Genomic DNA, 16,191 nt, shown 5'->3' with positions numbered 1-16,191 from the left:
TATGTATGTATGTGTGTGTGTGTGTATTCTAGGTTTTTTTAAAATATTATTTTAACTTATTCATTGTATGTCATGTATCTTATGTATTTTTAGCAGTATGTGTTCTGTTTTATGTGTTGCTGTGCAGCTGTTTTTAGCTTTGTCTAAAACAAATGTCTCACCTGGGAGGAGATAAAGCAAACCTTAACCTTGACCTTGAGGCCCATTTCCAGCAACCATCACTCCTGTGTTCTCATGCTACATTTTGTTAGCTAATGGTGTTGAAAGGCAGTTGATGATTAGAAAACCCTTGTGCAATTATGTTAGCACATGAATAAAAGTGTGAGTTTTCATGGAAAACATGACATTGCCTGGGTGACCCCAAACTTTTGAACGGTAGTGTATTTCTGCTGTATCGGAACATGGGATGTCCGAAGTGATACTCCCATCACATTATAGAAAAATTGTAAAGAAGGTGCATAACTTTTCATAATAAAACTGAGAGGAAACATGTATTCTGCCCCAAACTCAAACTATTAATACTGTGGCGTATGAAAAGCTCCACAAGCTCAGAAAATAACGCTCCCTCTTACAGGCATACTGTGTAACTAACTAGCTTTTAAATGGACAGATATTCAGAAATCCGATTCTAGTGATATGATTTGACATGCTACATGGAGTCCCACAAGGTTCCATTCATAGATCCCAACTCTTTCAACCTGTATCCACTTGCTTCTATCATCTCCCACATGCAATCTGTAACCATAGCTGCACAAATGATACCCAGCTGTACATCTCATTGCCTCCAGATAACATCACACATTATATTTGCTCAAGAAATACTCACTGAGTCGTCTCATGTTTTCAGTCAGTCTGTGGATCAGAAACCAGATAATCCTTTAGATTTCAGATTGTATCTAAAATCTTTTCTTTTTTTCAAATCTCCATTTTTTCTTTTACAACATTTATTTACTGTCTTACCACAGAAGAACAAAGTAGTGAATTCATGAACAAGGTGGTGATTTAGGGTTAATGATTTAGGTACTTGTGGTCAGTGTGATAGTAAACATGTCTGCTGGCTGAGTTTTCAAACAGCAGCTCATTAAGCAAAGCTCCTTCACATCACTGTTTTGCTGAGTACTGGAGAATCTCTGCACAGACAGTTTCTGGATTCCTCCTCACCTCTTGGCACTCAGTGGCTCCTCCGTCTCCACCGTCGTCTCCTCTGGTTGGAAGCGGAAATCTTCTATATAAACCCCAAATCGATCGTAAAGCCATTTCAGGAAGCTGTTAGACAGAGTCTCCTTCTGCTTGTCTGAGGAGAGAAAAAGACAAAATTACAGACAGTTCAATTAATTCTATTTTTATTCTTCAAACTATTTCTCTTGAGCACAGAGCAGAGGTGAACAAACTTCAGAGTCAGAGGGTGTAGCTCACCAGTGCTGCCACCTGCAGGTGGAGGAGGGGGCTGGACTTTAGGTGTCTGAGAGGGTGAGTCTTCAAGTCTGTTAACAAACAGAAATGTGTTCAGTTACTTACTGGAACAAGCGGATCTGTCTTCTCTCCCACAGTCTCCAGTCTGGTTCAGACAGAGCAGCTTATTAATTAAAGTTTTTTAATTAACCCACCGAAGTCTAAACCTATGAGGCTTAAAAATTAAGTCAAAACAGAAGCGCCAAAAACTCAAATGTCCACTTGAGGCAGGCTCCAGAAGTACATCAATCCCCATAGACCGCAATGTTAAAATGTCTGACGTTACAGCAGAAATAAACATGTTTATATCCTGGTACAAAAAAATATTTCTTTATAAATCATCTATTAAAACTATACTATAAATTCAAATTACACACAATTATGTCTTGAGTGACAGGTGGGTGACCCAGAGATGTCTGCATGAACCACCTCAGAACTACTTATATTCCACCTCTGTGCACATTTTGGATTTTCCAGATGATAGGAGGAATCAGGCACTCAGATGGCCAGAGCCGCCACACTGAGCTTCAAGTGGTGGAACAGACAGTTTGGCCATCTTTTCCATACAGTCAGTAAACCCACCTGGATCTGAGGGCATCATTCATCTTTTGCTCCAGCTCAGTGCGTCTGCAGCGCTCCTTCTCCAGCTCCTGCCTCAATGAATCCACATTGGACTCCTCTTTAAGTTTCCTCAGCTCCTCCTCTGTAACAAACAAATATGTTAGATAATAAGAATCTGATCTCTGCCTTCATATATAATTTGGTACTTTCAAATTTAAAAGGCACCATATTTACTACTTACTATAAATTGAAAAAAATGATAAATTTGTCAGATAAATAGTGGAATAAAACTACAATATCTCCCTGAGCTAAGGAAGAATAAAGTTCAAAGCTGAGAATATCCCATGTCACAGCACAGCAAACGACGCAGATCATTCACTGTCTAAAAGCACATCTATTATGGATTTTTTACTAAAGTTGATGTGTGGATTCTGCTGCCAGTTACCTATGCTGACATTACATTATGAAGGGTCCTCTTTATAAAGGAACTGTCACAGCAACAAAAAGCTGGTAAAAGGCTGTGTTAAAAAACTTGGCTGCAGAGAGCATGAATTCAGAATCAGCATCAGCCTTTGTATCACACACAGATTATAAATCATATCAAGCCTTTGACGAATGACCATCATGAGCAAGACGAACACTCAGCTCCTCTGCTCTCAGTCAAACCACTGATGGATTTTATTTCTGGTTTCATCACTTACTGAATAATGAAGACTGATATATGTGTTTGGTGGTGTAAAAACAGTGTGCAGGTGTGACAAAGGTGGGAGAAAATTTGAGATTTTATCTACGGCAGTGTGACAAAAATCAATTTACACCGCAGCTGTTTTTATATCGGTTCTCAACTTGATGTAGAAGCAGAAATTGTCTGAATGTTGTTGAAAAGCAAAATATTTCTTAATCCAGAGCAGTCCCGTGGAGACTCACTCAGTCCGTTTCACTGTTACATTTTGTGTGGCAGGATCATTTTTTCATCAGTGTCAGCATATAGTTGCTGCAGAAGGTACTCAGACCTGTTTAGTTGTTTCACACTTCATTGTGCTGTAGATTTGGCATTTTTCCAATCAATCTACAGTCAGTAACCCACGTTAACAAAGTAAAAACATGTTCTCTCTGTCAGTATGTCAGATTATATGTGATTTTTCTGTGAACTGCCATCTGCAGGTCTCTTCACAGATGAGGATTATGTCTGAGCTTAGGCTAGGTCACTTACAGGCAGTCAGAGACTTATCCTAAAGCCACTCCAGTGTTGTCTTGGCTTGCTTGTTTACTGCCATGCTGAAAGGTAAACCTTTACCTTAGTCTCTGCACTCTGAAACAGTTTTTTTTTCAGAGACCTCTATATTTGGGTGTTTTCATCGTTCCCTCAGTTGTAACCAGTCTTCATGTCCCTGTCAATGAAACGGCCTTCCACAGCATGATGCTGCCACCACCATGCTTCACTGGAGGAAAGGTGTCAGCAGGTAATGAGCAATGTTTGGGATTCTGCCCAGGGCATTCAGTTTTCACCTCATCAGACTAGAGAATAGAGCATCTATTTCCTCATGCTCTGCAATGTTCTTCACTCAAAGCAGTCCATCATATCCCTCAGAGCAGCCTGCTCCACCATAAAGACCTGTCTGATAGAGTCCTGCTGAGATGGTAGTTCGTCATCTGCAGAGGACATGTGAAGCTCTGTTATGAATGACTGCTGGGTTCTTGGTCTCCTCTCTGACCAAAGACCTTCTCATATAGCTGCTCAGTTTGGCCAGCCACCCAGCTTTTGGAAGAGCGCTAATGGGTCCAGACTTTTCACACTTGCTGTGAGCACTGCTCTCCTGAGGACGTTCAAAGCATTTGACAGGGTTTTATAACTTGTCTTGATACATGCATCACCAAAATTTTATCCCTGCTCCATAGAGTTCCCTGGAATTGGTGGTTTAGTTTTTGTCAAGACATCCAGTGTGAACTGCTGGACCTTATACACACACACACACACACACAGGTGTGTGCCATTCTGAATTATGGCCAATCAATTCGGTTTGCTAATCAAGCTCAGTCAAGCCCTTGAGGCATCTCAGAGATCATCAAAGCAAACAGGATGCATCAGACCATAGTTTGGAGTACCACAGCAAAATACAGAAACTTTAACATGAGAAAAGTTTCACTTTTTGACTTTCTTAAATGTTCAAAAAATTCTATAAAACACATTATCAGCTCATCATCATGTTTTATTGAGAGTAGATTACTGGGACAAACTGTCAATTTTATCAATTTAAGATTAAACCTACAACACAATAAAGTGACAGATTCTGAATACTTTCTGAAGCAACTCTGTGTATAAATAAATATTTATAAATATACTTTCAAGTATAAGTCACCTTGTTACTTCACACTTTAAATAATTAACTATAACCTGTATCCCTGTACTAATACATTTAACTTCAGGGCTGCTGAAAATTTTCACCATAGAAAAATCAGGTAGACAAGTTAGACGCTGTGGGTAACTTAGCACCAGAGATGATGCACTAAAAGATGCAGGCATGAAGCTTTCATTCTATCAAAAATATTAATACTTTAATTGAAAAGGGAAACATGGCTGCTTTATTTGATGCTACGTCTGCGTGTATGTCAAATGAGGCCAGCAGTGTTATTATTAGCTCTGTGTTACATAAAAGCGCAAATATTGACAGACTACCAGGCCAGTCACTGCGCCGTGGGATGTTTGACTGATGATGAACTGATGTCAGAGGAGCTGTGATAACTCAGTATCTAATCAGTACTTTCTGCACAGCTTAAAGGTACTTTGATTATTTGAATTTTCTTTTTTGAATGCAAAACATGAAAGACAGTGTGCCTAAAACAATCAGAAGTCACAGTCACTTGAGTAAGAGGAGACGGACCTAATCAGAAATCTGACTCTGGGTCTGAGTGGTTGGTAACAATCTGACCAAGCTGAAGTGATTTGTATTGGTTGTTTTTCACCCAAAAAATTCACAGAGAGCACAGAACTTAAGAAATATGGAGATAAAATTGACGGAATACTCACGCAAAAAGTGTTTCTCTAACAAAGCAATTTCTAAGTGACCTTTGACCTCATTCAAATCTGTCCTTGAATCATCTTGGAGAGCTGCAGAAAATGATCCAGGACCAGCCTTAGAGACGACAACAATAAACACAGTCAGAAACAGTGAACTAGTTAAATTAGGATAAATTAAAAATAAAGATTCCCTGTGTGTGGATCTGCACCTGAGCATCACCCTGCTGCTCTCCCTCCACCTCCCTCAGCTCCTCTGACTCTCTCATGGACAAGCGAGGTTTCATCATGGCCTCCTCGTTGCACTCCGTGTCAGAGGTGTTGGGGGACTCGGCCAGATCCAGGAACTCATCCCGTCTCTGGCCCCGGAACCGGATCCTGTCCAGACGCTTCAGCATGGTGGGCGCCACTGAATCAGGTCTCTACCTGAACATGACCGACGCCTGAGCTGCAGAGACTAGAAGCAGAGAGGACGAGGAAAACAGACAAACTGAGAAACGGTGGAAACTGAAAGTGACTGTTTCCATGGTGAACATAAGTCAGGCTGGATTGTCTTTATTTTGATTCACACTTATTACAGCATGTAATTCTTCATTTTCAATTCTGCATTTGGAAAAGCCTTTTCTCTTTCTCTAACTCCATAATGAAGCTAACAATTGTGTTGGTTTTTTGGTAAATATCTCAACCATTGAATAGATTTAAAAAGGCTATATTGAATTTTACTGTAGTGTGAAAGATTGGTGCTTAGCAGGAAATTAACACAAATTCTGTCAGAAACTGATGAGATTCTGATTTTATTGCCACCATAAATAGTGACTTTCTTGCTTTGACTGACCAACTGCATAAGACGTCAGTTTTCCTCAGACCTAGGTCAGTTTTAAAACCTTAAGACCAACGTTGACTAAGAACTGACCAATGTCTAGCTTCTGCCACTCCAAGTCATAGTAAGAAGAATGCAAAGTTGACAAAACTTAGTGGAAACAGAAAACAACAGTTCATATGTGTGTCACATCAGCGACTATCGTTCTTCTGTTGGGAAAATGTTGGCAGGTAGGATGCCTGACAGAACTGAGGTGAGATTAACCCCTTGATGCCAATTGTCGTGAATTTGCAACATACCACGTTCATTCAGACTGCAGCTGAGATAGTGTATCCATTCCTACAATGCCGGTTTGTGCTTATTCAATACGTACCTCGGAACCTTTTGCAAGAACTGGTTTCTCATAGGACCGGTCTGAGTGGGACCTAATTACATATCTGTTATTGTTATACATCTGTTCTATGTGTAATAGATAAATTAACAATCTCCACTTATTTTAGCATCAGCTGAAAGGCAAAAACACACAATTTTTTTTTTTTTTTTTTAAATTTAACTTTAAATAAATTCAGGCATCAAGGGGTTAAAGAAGCTACAAATTACAGCTTTACGCCTTAATAAACAGAAAAAAGTAAAACCAGAAGCTCTGGGTTCCAGAAGTAAGCTTTTTCCTCATTCACTTCAATACAGTTTGACTTCATGGCATTGAACGTCCTCAACAATAGCGACAGTGCTGCTCTGAAATCCTGGCAGTGTACACAGCTACCTGTAGAGGACTAAAGGTGAGTCGTCAGACTGGTCTGACTGCTTCTGAGAGTTACTGTCTGAACAGGTAGGACTGACTGACTGACAGGCAGGCAGATAAAGACACTGGCTGGTCTGACTGCTGCTAATGATTACTGTACTATGAGACTGACTGTCTGACACTGACTGACAGATTAGTGACTGGCAGAAAGCCAGACTGACTGCTGTTGACTGGACATGGGAGTATTTACTGAGCTATTTTAAACTGATAGACTGCTGACTGAAAAACTGAACACAAACAGACTTTAAGCCAATTGCTTATCTTACAAAATCATCATTTTACTGACTGACTGTTAGTCTGATTTCAGGAAACAGTTTGCTTCTGTTTCTGTTGTTCACCCCAAGGTTTGGCCAAGGTTTACAAAGTGAAATTTAAGTATTTTAATTTCAGATCGAATTAAATACCATACCTTTCAAACAAAAGGAAAACTAGGAGGTGTAAGGCCTGGAATTATTTTGTATTATATCACATTTTTCCAGGTTTTCTAACTTATGTGACCTGACCTGGATAAGCAGCAGAAAATCAATGGATTGACCCATTTAGAAAAGAATTACGGTTTATTTTAACCAAGCGTATTTCCCATTAATGTGGCTGTGGTGACTTTTCATACAGGTCGTGCTAACTTTCCACTCTCCACCTTCCAGCAAGCTTTTGCATGACTAATTTTAAAAATTTGCTTTTGAGTCTGATCAAAAGCAAACACAGAAATTAGCCAACCAGAACAGCGATTTAGATTATGTCAATATGGAACTACAGCTACACAGCTATAACTGACACATTTGTGGGAAATCCACCAGATTAAAACAAAACTGAATAATCCTTCAGGATCTCTGCAAACCAGATTTATGACTTTTTAGTTTTTAATGTGTAATCAATATGGCTACATTAATGGTTAATAAATCAGTAACAAATGCTTTATAGATTAGCAATAATGTATTAATAAGCATTCAGGGTAGCCATATTTTGGCTACACGGTGTGCTAAAATATTAATAATAATCTAGGTTTCACACTTTCTACTAAGTTGTCAGGTTTGCAGTTCTATATGTTAGTGTGACACATTAATAAGGGTGTGAGGTTTCTCAATTTCTAATATAATCTTTACAGCCATTTTCCATAAGAAAAGTGGTCAAACACTGGATTTAGGAGATCTCTAATAAATTAAAAAGATAAAAAGGAGGATTTTCCACGACTTGGCAGCTCAGACGTTCATCTCATCAGTGGTGCACAACTGATCTATAAAGTATTAGTAGAAGGTTTCATAATGCCATCAACAAATCCATTAATTATAGCTCATAAACTCCATAAATGATTGTCAAGTTGTATTTTCATCTGCAGCACATGGAAGGAAATGTTACAAATAAAGATAGAAAGTAAATAGTATAAATATACATAATAACACAAAAAGATGGTACCAACATTTTAAAATTCCCTCCAATCCCTGTATAGAGAAAATGCAATTAAATGCTTCTTTTGTTTTTTGGTGCTGTAACTAACAATCAGCTCCATTACTAATGAATCTGCTGGTTATTGTCTCTGTTAACTACTTGATTACATTTCAGTAAATAGTCATAATGTCTGTCATATTTCTATTGTATAACCAAAAAAAAATGCATCAAATCATCACACTTGACAGTAAATGTTTGGCATTTTACTGAGCAAATGACAACAGGGATTATTCAATTAGTGAAATAGTTGAGAGTTAAATTAGCGTCCACCTACTAGTAGATTAATTAACAAATGGTCACAGCTCCAAAGCTTCTTAAGACTTTCAGAGATTCCCTCCCACCTGAACAGCATACAGCCAATCAGCCACAGCCCACCTGAGGACCTCAAGGAGGACCTACAAGAACCCGGCTGGTCCGCGGGGTCCAGATTGAACACACCTGGACACCTCAGTTGATCAACACAAAGTGGACATCGGCGGTGAAGAAGGAAGGACAGAGGGAATAGAGGAGAAGTTTCTCACCGCGAAACCAAAGATGAAGAAGGAAACTTTCCCCTCCTGTCTTTGTGAGCGGTCCAAGCCCTTTGGAAACCGGGTGAAACCCGCTCCGGAGCTGCTCCAAGCTGGATCAGACTCCTCTGAGACACGTTCCAGGTCTGTCTCTGTCCTCTGTCCCAACAGCTGATCCAGATGTAGGGGTTTTAGGGGCCAAACTGACCGTGTTTCTCCACCTGACACAGTAATCAGTGCTGTGGGCGGGGGACCAGCGGCAGCCTGACCAGGAAGTGACGCCATCACGCTGCGCTCTTAAAGCGAACGTCGGGGTTCAGGGCGGAACCAAAACAGATAGCCCTGTTTCTGGAGGAACTTTATAAAGTAGTTTCAGTGTTTTTGGTAGGTAGGTACTGTTAAGTGTGGGTGGAGGGTCCGTAAAGTCACCCGTTAGAACCTAAGCTGTGCAGCGGAAATGGTCTCCACCGTCCAGAACACTGATGTAAAGCAGGTAAGACTCACCTGAAGCTTGTTATCCAGCAATGTCGCAAAACACACCCAGCCAATATGAGAAATGTCCCACTGTTTCTGTGGTTTAAATTAGGCTGCATTCAGGCAACTCTGTATTTAAATGTCATCTTCTTCATTGTCAATCTAAGATCACACAACTGTTATAATTCGAGACAGTGGTGTTACACAATATTTGAAACGGTTAACTTTTTCAAACCCATCCTGACGTCCCGTCAGAATGGGACAAAATTGAAACAACCTTGATGAAAAAGTATTTAAAACGAGTGTGGCGTGTGCCAAATTGATGACCAGCAAATACGATTTGAAAACACAACTTACGTCATTTACGAGGCAATGCAGACATTGCATATTTTTGTTATAGAGATTCAGACTAGAGCATATGAGCGCTGAGTATTTCCATTATCTGCTACTTTATAGGTCATTGCAAAATTGGAGGACTTTTGGGCTTCAAAATTTTTGAAAAAATAAACCTTCTCTTTTACAATTTTCTGCTACATATTCATCAGTAATCGGTAATAAACTTTCAAAGGCTTGATTAGCTCAGCTTACACATCAGTGATACAATTTTCATTACATGTTTTATTTGCTGTTCGCTAACCCTACTCTAATCACAGTAACAGGGTTGCTAATCCATGCTAATGTTAGCTTTTTCTCAGGAGTAGAAGCTAGATATTGAGCTAGCTGTTACTGCTGACCAAGAGGACAAACTGACTGATGGAAAAAAGTAAAGAAAAAAGTAAAAAGAATTTGTCTTATCCTGATAATATGAGGTAGAGTGACACATTCTACCAAGGCTGACAATGTTATGAAAATATGAAAAATAGAAGGGAGGACATAGATTTGCTCTACCCATTCTTTTGGGAAACTGATGATGTAAATTCTAGTGTATCATGTGATTAACTGTTTTCTTCTCCTACCTGCTAAAAAGGTTTTGTTAACGGTTTCATGGATGTTGTGGGACACATGTTCCATGCATACTAATTATTATTTAAAATATTATCTTGATTTAAAAAAAAAAAATGCTCCCACAATTACAAGAAACATCAATGAAAAAATAATGCCAATTAAAGGAGATTTAAATTTCAGTTTAACTGTTTGGTCATCAGGGGGTGGGACAAGAGAAAAATGGCATTTTAGGGGGAACTCCAGACTTATTTGGTATTTTTCAAAATACTTTCAAGCATTCCTTTCTCCTTATTTTTTAAGATTTGGTCTCAGGACAAGTAAATTTACACAACTGCATGTTTTAGTATTTTGTACATGGATTGTGTGAAATTTGATGGGTGGGTCATAAAATGTTCTCAAATTCTGGAATGACTCTTACTTTCATTCATTCATGGCCATCTCCATTTCAAGGCAGATACTGTATATTTTATTTTTCTGATAACTTTATTTAGGAGTTCCTTACCTACTTTCAGATTTATGAGCACTCCTTCCAACCCAAACAGCCTCCTAGTTTTTGGTCAGGACTCTCTCCAGACCAGATGTCCACAGGCCTTCTTGTCTGATTTATAGATGGAATTTTAAAAATACAGTTCAGATGATGATGTTCTGTTTCCTCTGCAGAAAGATTCGGACCATGCAGTGGTTGTGGCAGTAGCGTCTCGTGCAGTGTTTGAACCAGGAGCAGGAGGTGGTGATGGTGTGTACGCAGAAGGAGTGGCTTTTCCACTGCTGCAGGTCAGAATACAATGCTGATATCAAATTAAAACTGTCAATAAGTGGTGTCTTTTTCCTGTGTTTAGATAAAATAATACTAACAAACATAGATGGCTGTATGTGAGAATAGTGATATTAATTCATACCAGATGGGCTCTATGGTTCAACTAAATCCTATCATCTGTTGTGAAAAGTTTTAAGTTGACACAGCCAGATAACCACAGAGCCCCACTGTTGTCTAAAACCTATTAAAACACATCAGTCAGTGACATTGCTTCACTGAGTGACAGGTACCGTCATTACAATGAACACACACACTGTACTTAATTTTGGCTCAGTCCTACATACACCATCCTGTTGCCCCAAATACTCACTAGAGCATCAAATATGGATTAGTTTGCACCTGAAAATGCTACCCAACAAATTTCTTCCTGTTTGACTAGCTTTGGCTAAAACCTTCAGTAGTCCATTGTTTTTAGAAAGTTGCTGAATCAGTTTTTGTTTTTAAAAAGGAACCTCTGTCAGTTCAGACAGTATTCAGGCCCATTCATGTTCTGCAAACTTTATTATATTATAAATTTAATTTAAAATGAATAAACTTGCCATTTTTGCCCAGCAGTCTACACTTCATAACCCACCATGGCAAAATGAAAACCTTTTATTAATATTTCTGAAAATATATTCGATCTAAAACTGAGATTTCTCATATGCGAAAGTATTCATACCCTTAATTCAGTAGTTGTAGAAGCTCCTTTGGTAACAGTTACAAGTTTTTGTCTAGAGAATGGATTAGTCTCTATAGGCTTTACCCACCTGGATGTTGTAGGTTTACCCCACTTTTTCTGGTGGATTCCCTCAAGGTTTGTCAGATTGGATGGGTGCAGAGTGTCAGAACGTCAATTTTCATGTCTCAGATGTTCTGCGGAATTTAGCTCTGGGCTTTGGCTGGACCGTTTGAGGACAACCAGATACTTGTGCTGAAGCTAGCCTAGTTGTAGCGACTACTACCATTGGGGGAATAAAAAGCCACTTAGAGGTTAAAAAGGCTTATTACTGTGACATGCTTGTGAATTCAACTGAAGCCCAAATGTGTTTCATCCTCTTAACAGTTCTGTTGGAATAACTGATGTACAACATGATAATCTCCAGAAAATATCGGTGCCTTGCACACCCTCCTGTCTGAATAGCTACATACAAATGAACAAGTAAATCATGTGAAACCACAGCCCCTGTGCCCATTACTAGAAGTGATAGTAACCACCAGAAAGTGTGCAATCCAAGTAAACTAAATGCACGTTTTGACTCCTGCATCAGTGCAGTCTTTGCCGTTTGCTTCAGCTAATTGCCCTGTTGACGGGTGAAGTGATTCTCCAATCTCAGGTCACTGCTTCTTGGAGAAGATTTTCTTCAAGAACCTCTCTGCATTTTGCTATGTTCACCCTTCGTACCATTCTAATCAGTCTCCGTGTTCCTGCTGCTGAGAAACATCCTCATAGCATGATGCTACCACCACCATGCTTCATAGGTGATGGAGGTCTGTCAAAAGAGTTCTGATTTTGTCTCATCAGATCAGAGAATCTTTCTTCTTTGTGCTCAAGGAGTTCTTTAGATGTCGTTTTGTAAACTACAGTCTGTCATTTGGTTGTTGTGGCTTCATGTCTTACTATAGGTGCCTCTTGGATTGTTGTTCTTCAAGCACATTCTCCAGTCTCTGCAGAGGACTTATTTTAGGACAATTTTTGGACCCATCACATTTGTTATTACAACAGAATTCACCTGACCACAGCTTGGAGACACAGTGATGAGTCTGAATACTTTTGTAAATGAGAGATTTCAGTTTTTGGTTTTTGATGAATTTCTAACACCAATTTTGACTTATTTTGACTGTCATGTGTTACTTGGTGTATTTTATTGATTAAAAATGAAATCTACAACACAATGATGTTGCAAATAGTGATGTTAAAGGACAACTCTCTAAGGCAAATGTGTATACTGTATATGAGAGGTGTTTTTATGTCTTCAGTAGGAAATGATGTGATTGGCTGATAGAGTAGTCAAACGAAACAATACTGAGAAATTAATTTCTTGAAATAAAGAAAAACATTTAAAAAGTTTGTAAAAATTCTGACCTCAAATTACATTCATGTCGTTCTCTACAGGCGCTGCAGAAAGTGAATGAACGTCTGCTGGAGGAAAATTCTGCTGAGTCGCTGCTGTTTGACATTGTCCTGATCACCACTGACAGCCAGCAGCAGCAGCAGAGCTCCCAGCTTATCAGCAGCACCAAACACTATGGTAATCTAACTTTAACTTTCAGGATACAGATAACAGTCTACCGCTGATTGGGGTTAGGGTTGTCATCTTGTTGATGCCAGCACTGCCTTCCTGTTGTGATGTCTTCATTGCTCTGTTGCAGGTCTTGAAGTCAGTAGGTTCTGTTTTTCCACTGAGGAGGATTTCAGTGAGAGTCTGTTGAAAAATAACGTGCAGCTCTTTCTGTCGACAGACAGAAATGAGGTGTCGCAGACGTCACAAAAAGGTCAGGATGTTTTGTCTTTTCACCTATTACAAGTGAACTGGGAGGGACTAAGCCTGATGAGTTTTTACTGCTAGCAACACTTGTAGAATGAATATCCAATTTGGTTTAGGATTTAATATGGGGGTAACAGTTTGAAATGTAATCTTGCTATAAAATTTTCTTGTAAGTACACTGAAGCACATTTTCCTCAGAAAAACATGCACTCAAAATGACTGCTTAATATCTCTAAATGGATCAGTGAAATTGATTGCTAGTAATAGTCATCTTTTAAAGATAATAAAAGGATAGCTCTGGTAGTTAGCTAGAAGCGTCACTATAAGGTTGTCCTTGGGCTAAGGAGCTTTGTGCTAAATTCTAAGTCTTCAATACCAATATTGTCACAATGACAATGCTAAAATACTGATGTTTATTTAGATCTTAGTCTGGTGTGTTAACATGTCAGTATTTGCTAACTAGCACTAAACACAAAGTGCATAAAGTGGATCTATTAAAGATTCTCCCCAGTCATTGATTAAAACCTTAAAGCTTCATCTCTATTTAGAAAAGTCATATATTTTAAAATTTTTTTCCATTGCAGCTCAAGCTCACCAGCTCACCTATAACTTTACTTAAACACTGTGAATCTACTCTACACGATGGTAAATTGTGATATTGGAGTACTTCAGCTATATATGTTCAAAGTATTTTTGTTACATGTCTGCTACATAAGAAACCCCGTAGATCTGTGTTTTTTTAGACTGTCATCTGTACACTGCAGTTTGAAGGCAGAAATACTTAGCTATTGTGTTGACTGCTTGTTGTACTAATAATGTGTCTCCAGAATATAATAAACATATGGACATGTTAACAAGGTTATAAAGTGGATCTTCACACAAAGGAGTGTAAGACAGATTTAATAATGTAATAGATGAAAGTGTTACAATAAAACGTGAAGGGTAATTCTTGTTTATTACAAACTTTTGCATTCTGAGTAATGTGGCTCTGTGGATCGTGCTGACCTTGCACCCTGTACGGCAACTGTAAAGGAATTATGTACCCAAGCTCCCTGCAGCTTTCAAAAGTGTTTTCTTAAAGAAATTATTTTGTACATTTTCAAATCTGGCCAACAGTAAACAAAAATTTGCTGCCTGGAGCAGCCATTTTACTGATTGCATTGTGATCTTCATTTACTTTTCCTTGTCTGTCAGGATGTCAGTAGCAGTCTCCTTCCAGAAATCATGAATATCTGCATAAAGGTGTCCAGCAATTCATTCCATTGTTGAGGGCCTATTTTAGCTGTCCTTCATCCTCAGAATATAAGATCTTTATCTCAAAACTTTCTCAGTGTCAAAATGTCAGACTTTGTGTTTTTAAGACACCATTGAGCTGGTCATATCTTCCTCGTAAAAGGTCTCAGTTTAACCAGAATTCAGTGCATATAGATAGAAATCCATGTGAGTGAGATGCCAGAGGGTGTATCGTCCTCTTTGTCATTGGTCCAGGTGTTCTGTCAGCGCTACTGGATGAGTACACAGCTTCATGTCCATCTGAACAGCTGAGAGTTTTGCTCTGTGGGGACGCCGTCATCAGACCTGATACCAACCCAACACCAGCGAGCAGACAGGCTGCTCAGGTACAAACAGCACTCTTTACTCTTTTTTTTTTTTTGTTGTTGTTTTTTTGTAGCTGAGGATGTTTCCAAAGCTGTGTGCTGAAACATTTAAATGTTTAGGTCTCCTTTGGTGAACAGCTATTTTTGTCTGCTGGGGATGTTATAAACATGGAGTTGTAAAATGAAAGTTAATATATATAAAGACATCTACTTTTGCCAGTTGTCAAGCCTCCACTTTTCAAGCCGGTGAGAATTTTACTGAACTTTTGCATTCCAACTATGCAACCAATAGTTATATTGTATATCTAGTATATCTAGCTCATACTTTGTATAATCCTGTCCCCTCACTGCCTGCTGCTTCCAGGTGAGCCATTCAGAATAAGCAGCTTCCTCTGAGTCATTTACTTTCTAGAGCTGCTTCTGCTAAATCTAAAATGTCTCAGAGCACATGAGATGTTTTGCTGCTGGCAGGAAGAGTGAACACGAAAGATCCAGCACGCTGATTTGATGTATAATGGCAATATCTCAACAATGATAAGAAAACCCTTAGTGGCTTATGTGCCTAGAGGTACCATTAGCTTTAATTCTATGCTCACAAATCAGAGCTCCGTGGATACCGTAACGCTAAAAGATATTCATTCTCTGACTGTCATAATGTGGGGCCCTTAAAGGGTAATTCATGTGTTTGTTCTCCACAGAGCTTCTCAGCTCGGTTGGGAAAGATGCGGCAGAGGTTCGGTATGTCCGACAGCCCTCTCAGCATCACCCTAATGACGTCTTGTGGTGGCCGGGACAGCTGTGGTGGTGCTCTGCAGACATTGCGGTCTCTTGGTATAAGTGCAGATGAAGCATACTGCCTGGCCGGGGCACCTCAGGGCCCCATCCTGTCTGTGCTCAGACCTCACTTTCTTCTCAGCGACGGCTTCAGCGGCCTGGAAGACTGATGATGTGATGACATGAGGAACAAGTTTTTAGTGTCTTTGAAACAAGCGACTGAGTCCTCAGACTGAATTGAGATTAACACCAGTTTGAACTAAGTCTTAAATCTCATCCAGCCTTAAAGAGCCAGTGAGGGCTCCAGAGAGGATCCCCGGGCACTGCTGAAACGGAGAGGGACAGCCATTTAATTTGATTTATTCGTTTTTGGTTTTGTTTTTTGTCTTTGTTTGGTGATTGGTGGGATGGCAGATATGGAATTGGTTTCTTTTGGTTTGTGCATATAAGGAGAAACTGGAATTAGTTTGTGTGTTTAGTTTAAATAAAGGTATTTGTTGCTTTCCTTA

At 39.3% G+C, this 16,191-nt stretch overlaps 2 protein-coding genes across 3 annotated transcripts in view; one reads left to right on the top strand and one right to left on the bottom strand.

Annotated features, from left to right (window-relative positions):
- The window catches only part of LOC111566195 (GRAM domain-containing protein 4-like), a 24,110-nt gene extending 15,351 nt beyond the window's left edge, over nucleotides 1-8,759 (bottom strand). For both annotated transcript variants that reach the window (XM_055009189.1, XM_023266668.3), the window contains exons 1-7: nucleotides 8,619-8,759; nucleotides 5,242-5,486; nucleotides 5,042-5,147; nucleotides 2,035-2,155; nucleotides 1,417-1,484; nucleotides 1,162-1,294; nucleotides 827-852 (exon numbers count right to left, since the gene is read on the bottom strand). In XM_055009189.1, the coding sequence (XP_054865164.1) occupies nucleotides 827-852; nucleotides 1,162-1,294; nucleotides 1,417-1,484; nucleotides 2,035-2,155; nucleotides 5,042-5,147; nucleotides 5,242-5,427 (640 nt within the window). In that variant the 5' untranslated portion in view covers nucleotides 5,428-5,486; nucleotides 8,619-8,759. The remainder of the gene's footprint in view (nucleotides 1-826; nucleotides 853-1,161; nucleotides 1,295-1,416; nucleotides 1,485-2,034; nucleotides 2,156-5,041; nucleotides 5,148-5,241; nucleotides 5,487-8,618) is intronic.
- On the top strand, nucleotides 8,610-16,191 carry LOC111566196 (cytosolic 5'-nucleotidase 1B). The gene is made up of 7 exons (XM_035946587.2): nucleotides 8,610-8,750; nucleotides 8,837-9,099; nucleotides 10,686-10,799; nucleotides 12,938-13,073; nucleotides 13,195-13,317; nucleotides 14,799-14,929; nucleotides 15,607-16,191. The coding sequence occupies exons 2-7, from the start codon at nucleotides 9,064-9,066 to the stop codon at nucleotides 15,850-15,852; spliced, it is 786 nt and encodes a 261-aa protein (XP_035802480.2). The 5' UTR covers nucleotides 8,610-8,750; nucleotides 8,837-9,063; the 3' UTR covers nucleotides 15,853-16,191.

The sequence above is a fragment of the Amphiprion ocellaris genome, chromosome 3 (genome assembly GCF_022539595.1).
Source record: "Amphiprion ocellaris isolate individual 3 ecotype Okinawa chromosome 3, ASM2253959v1, whole genome shotgun sequence".
NCBI classification, from domain to species: Eukaryota; Metazoa; Chordata; class Actinopteri; family Pomacentridae; genus Amphiprion; species Amphiprion ocellaris.
Note: the sequence above shows the minus strand (reverse complement) of the source record. Positions and strands in the feature narration are given on the sequence as shown.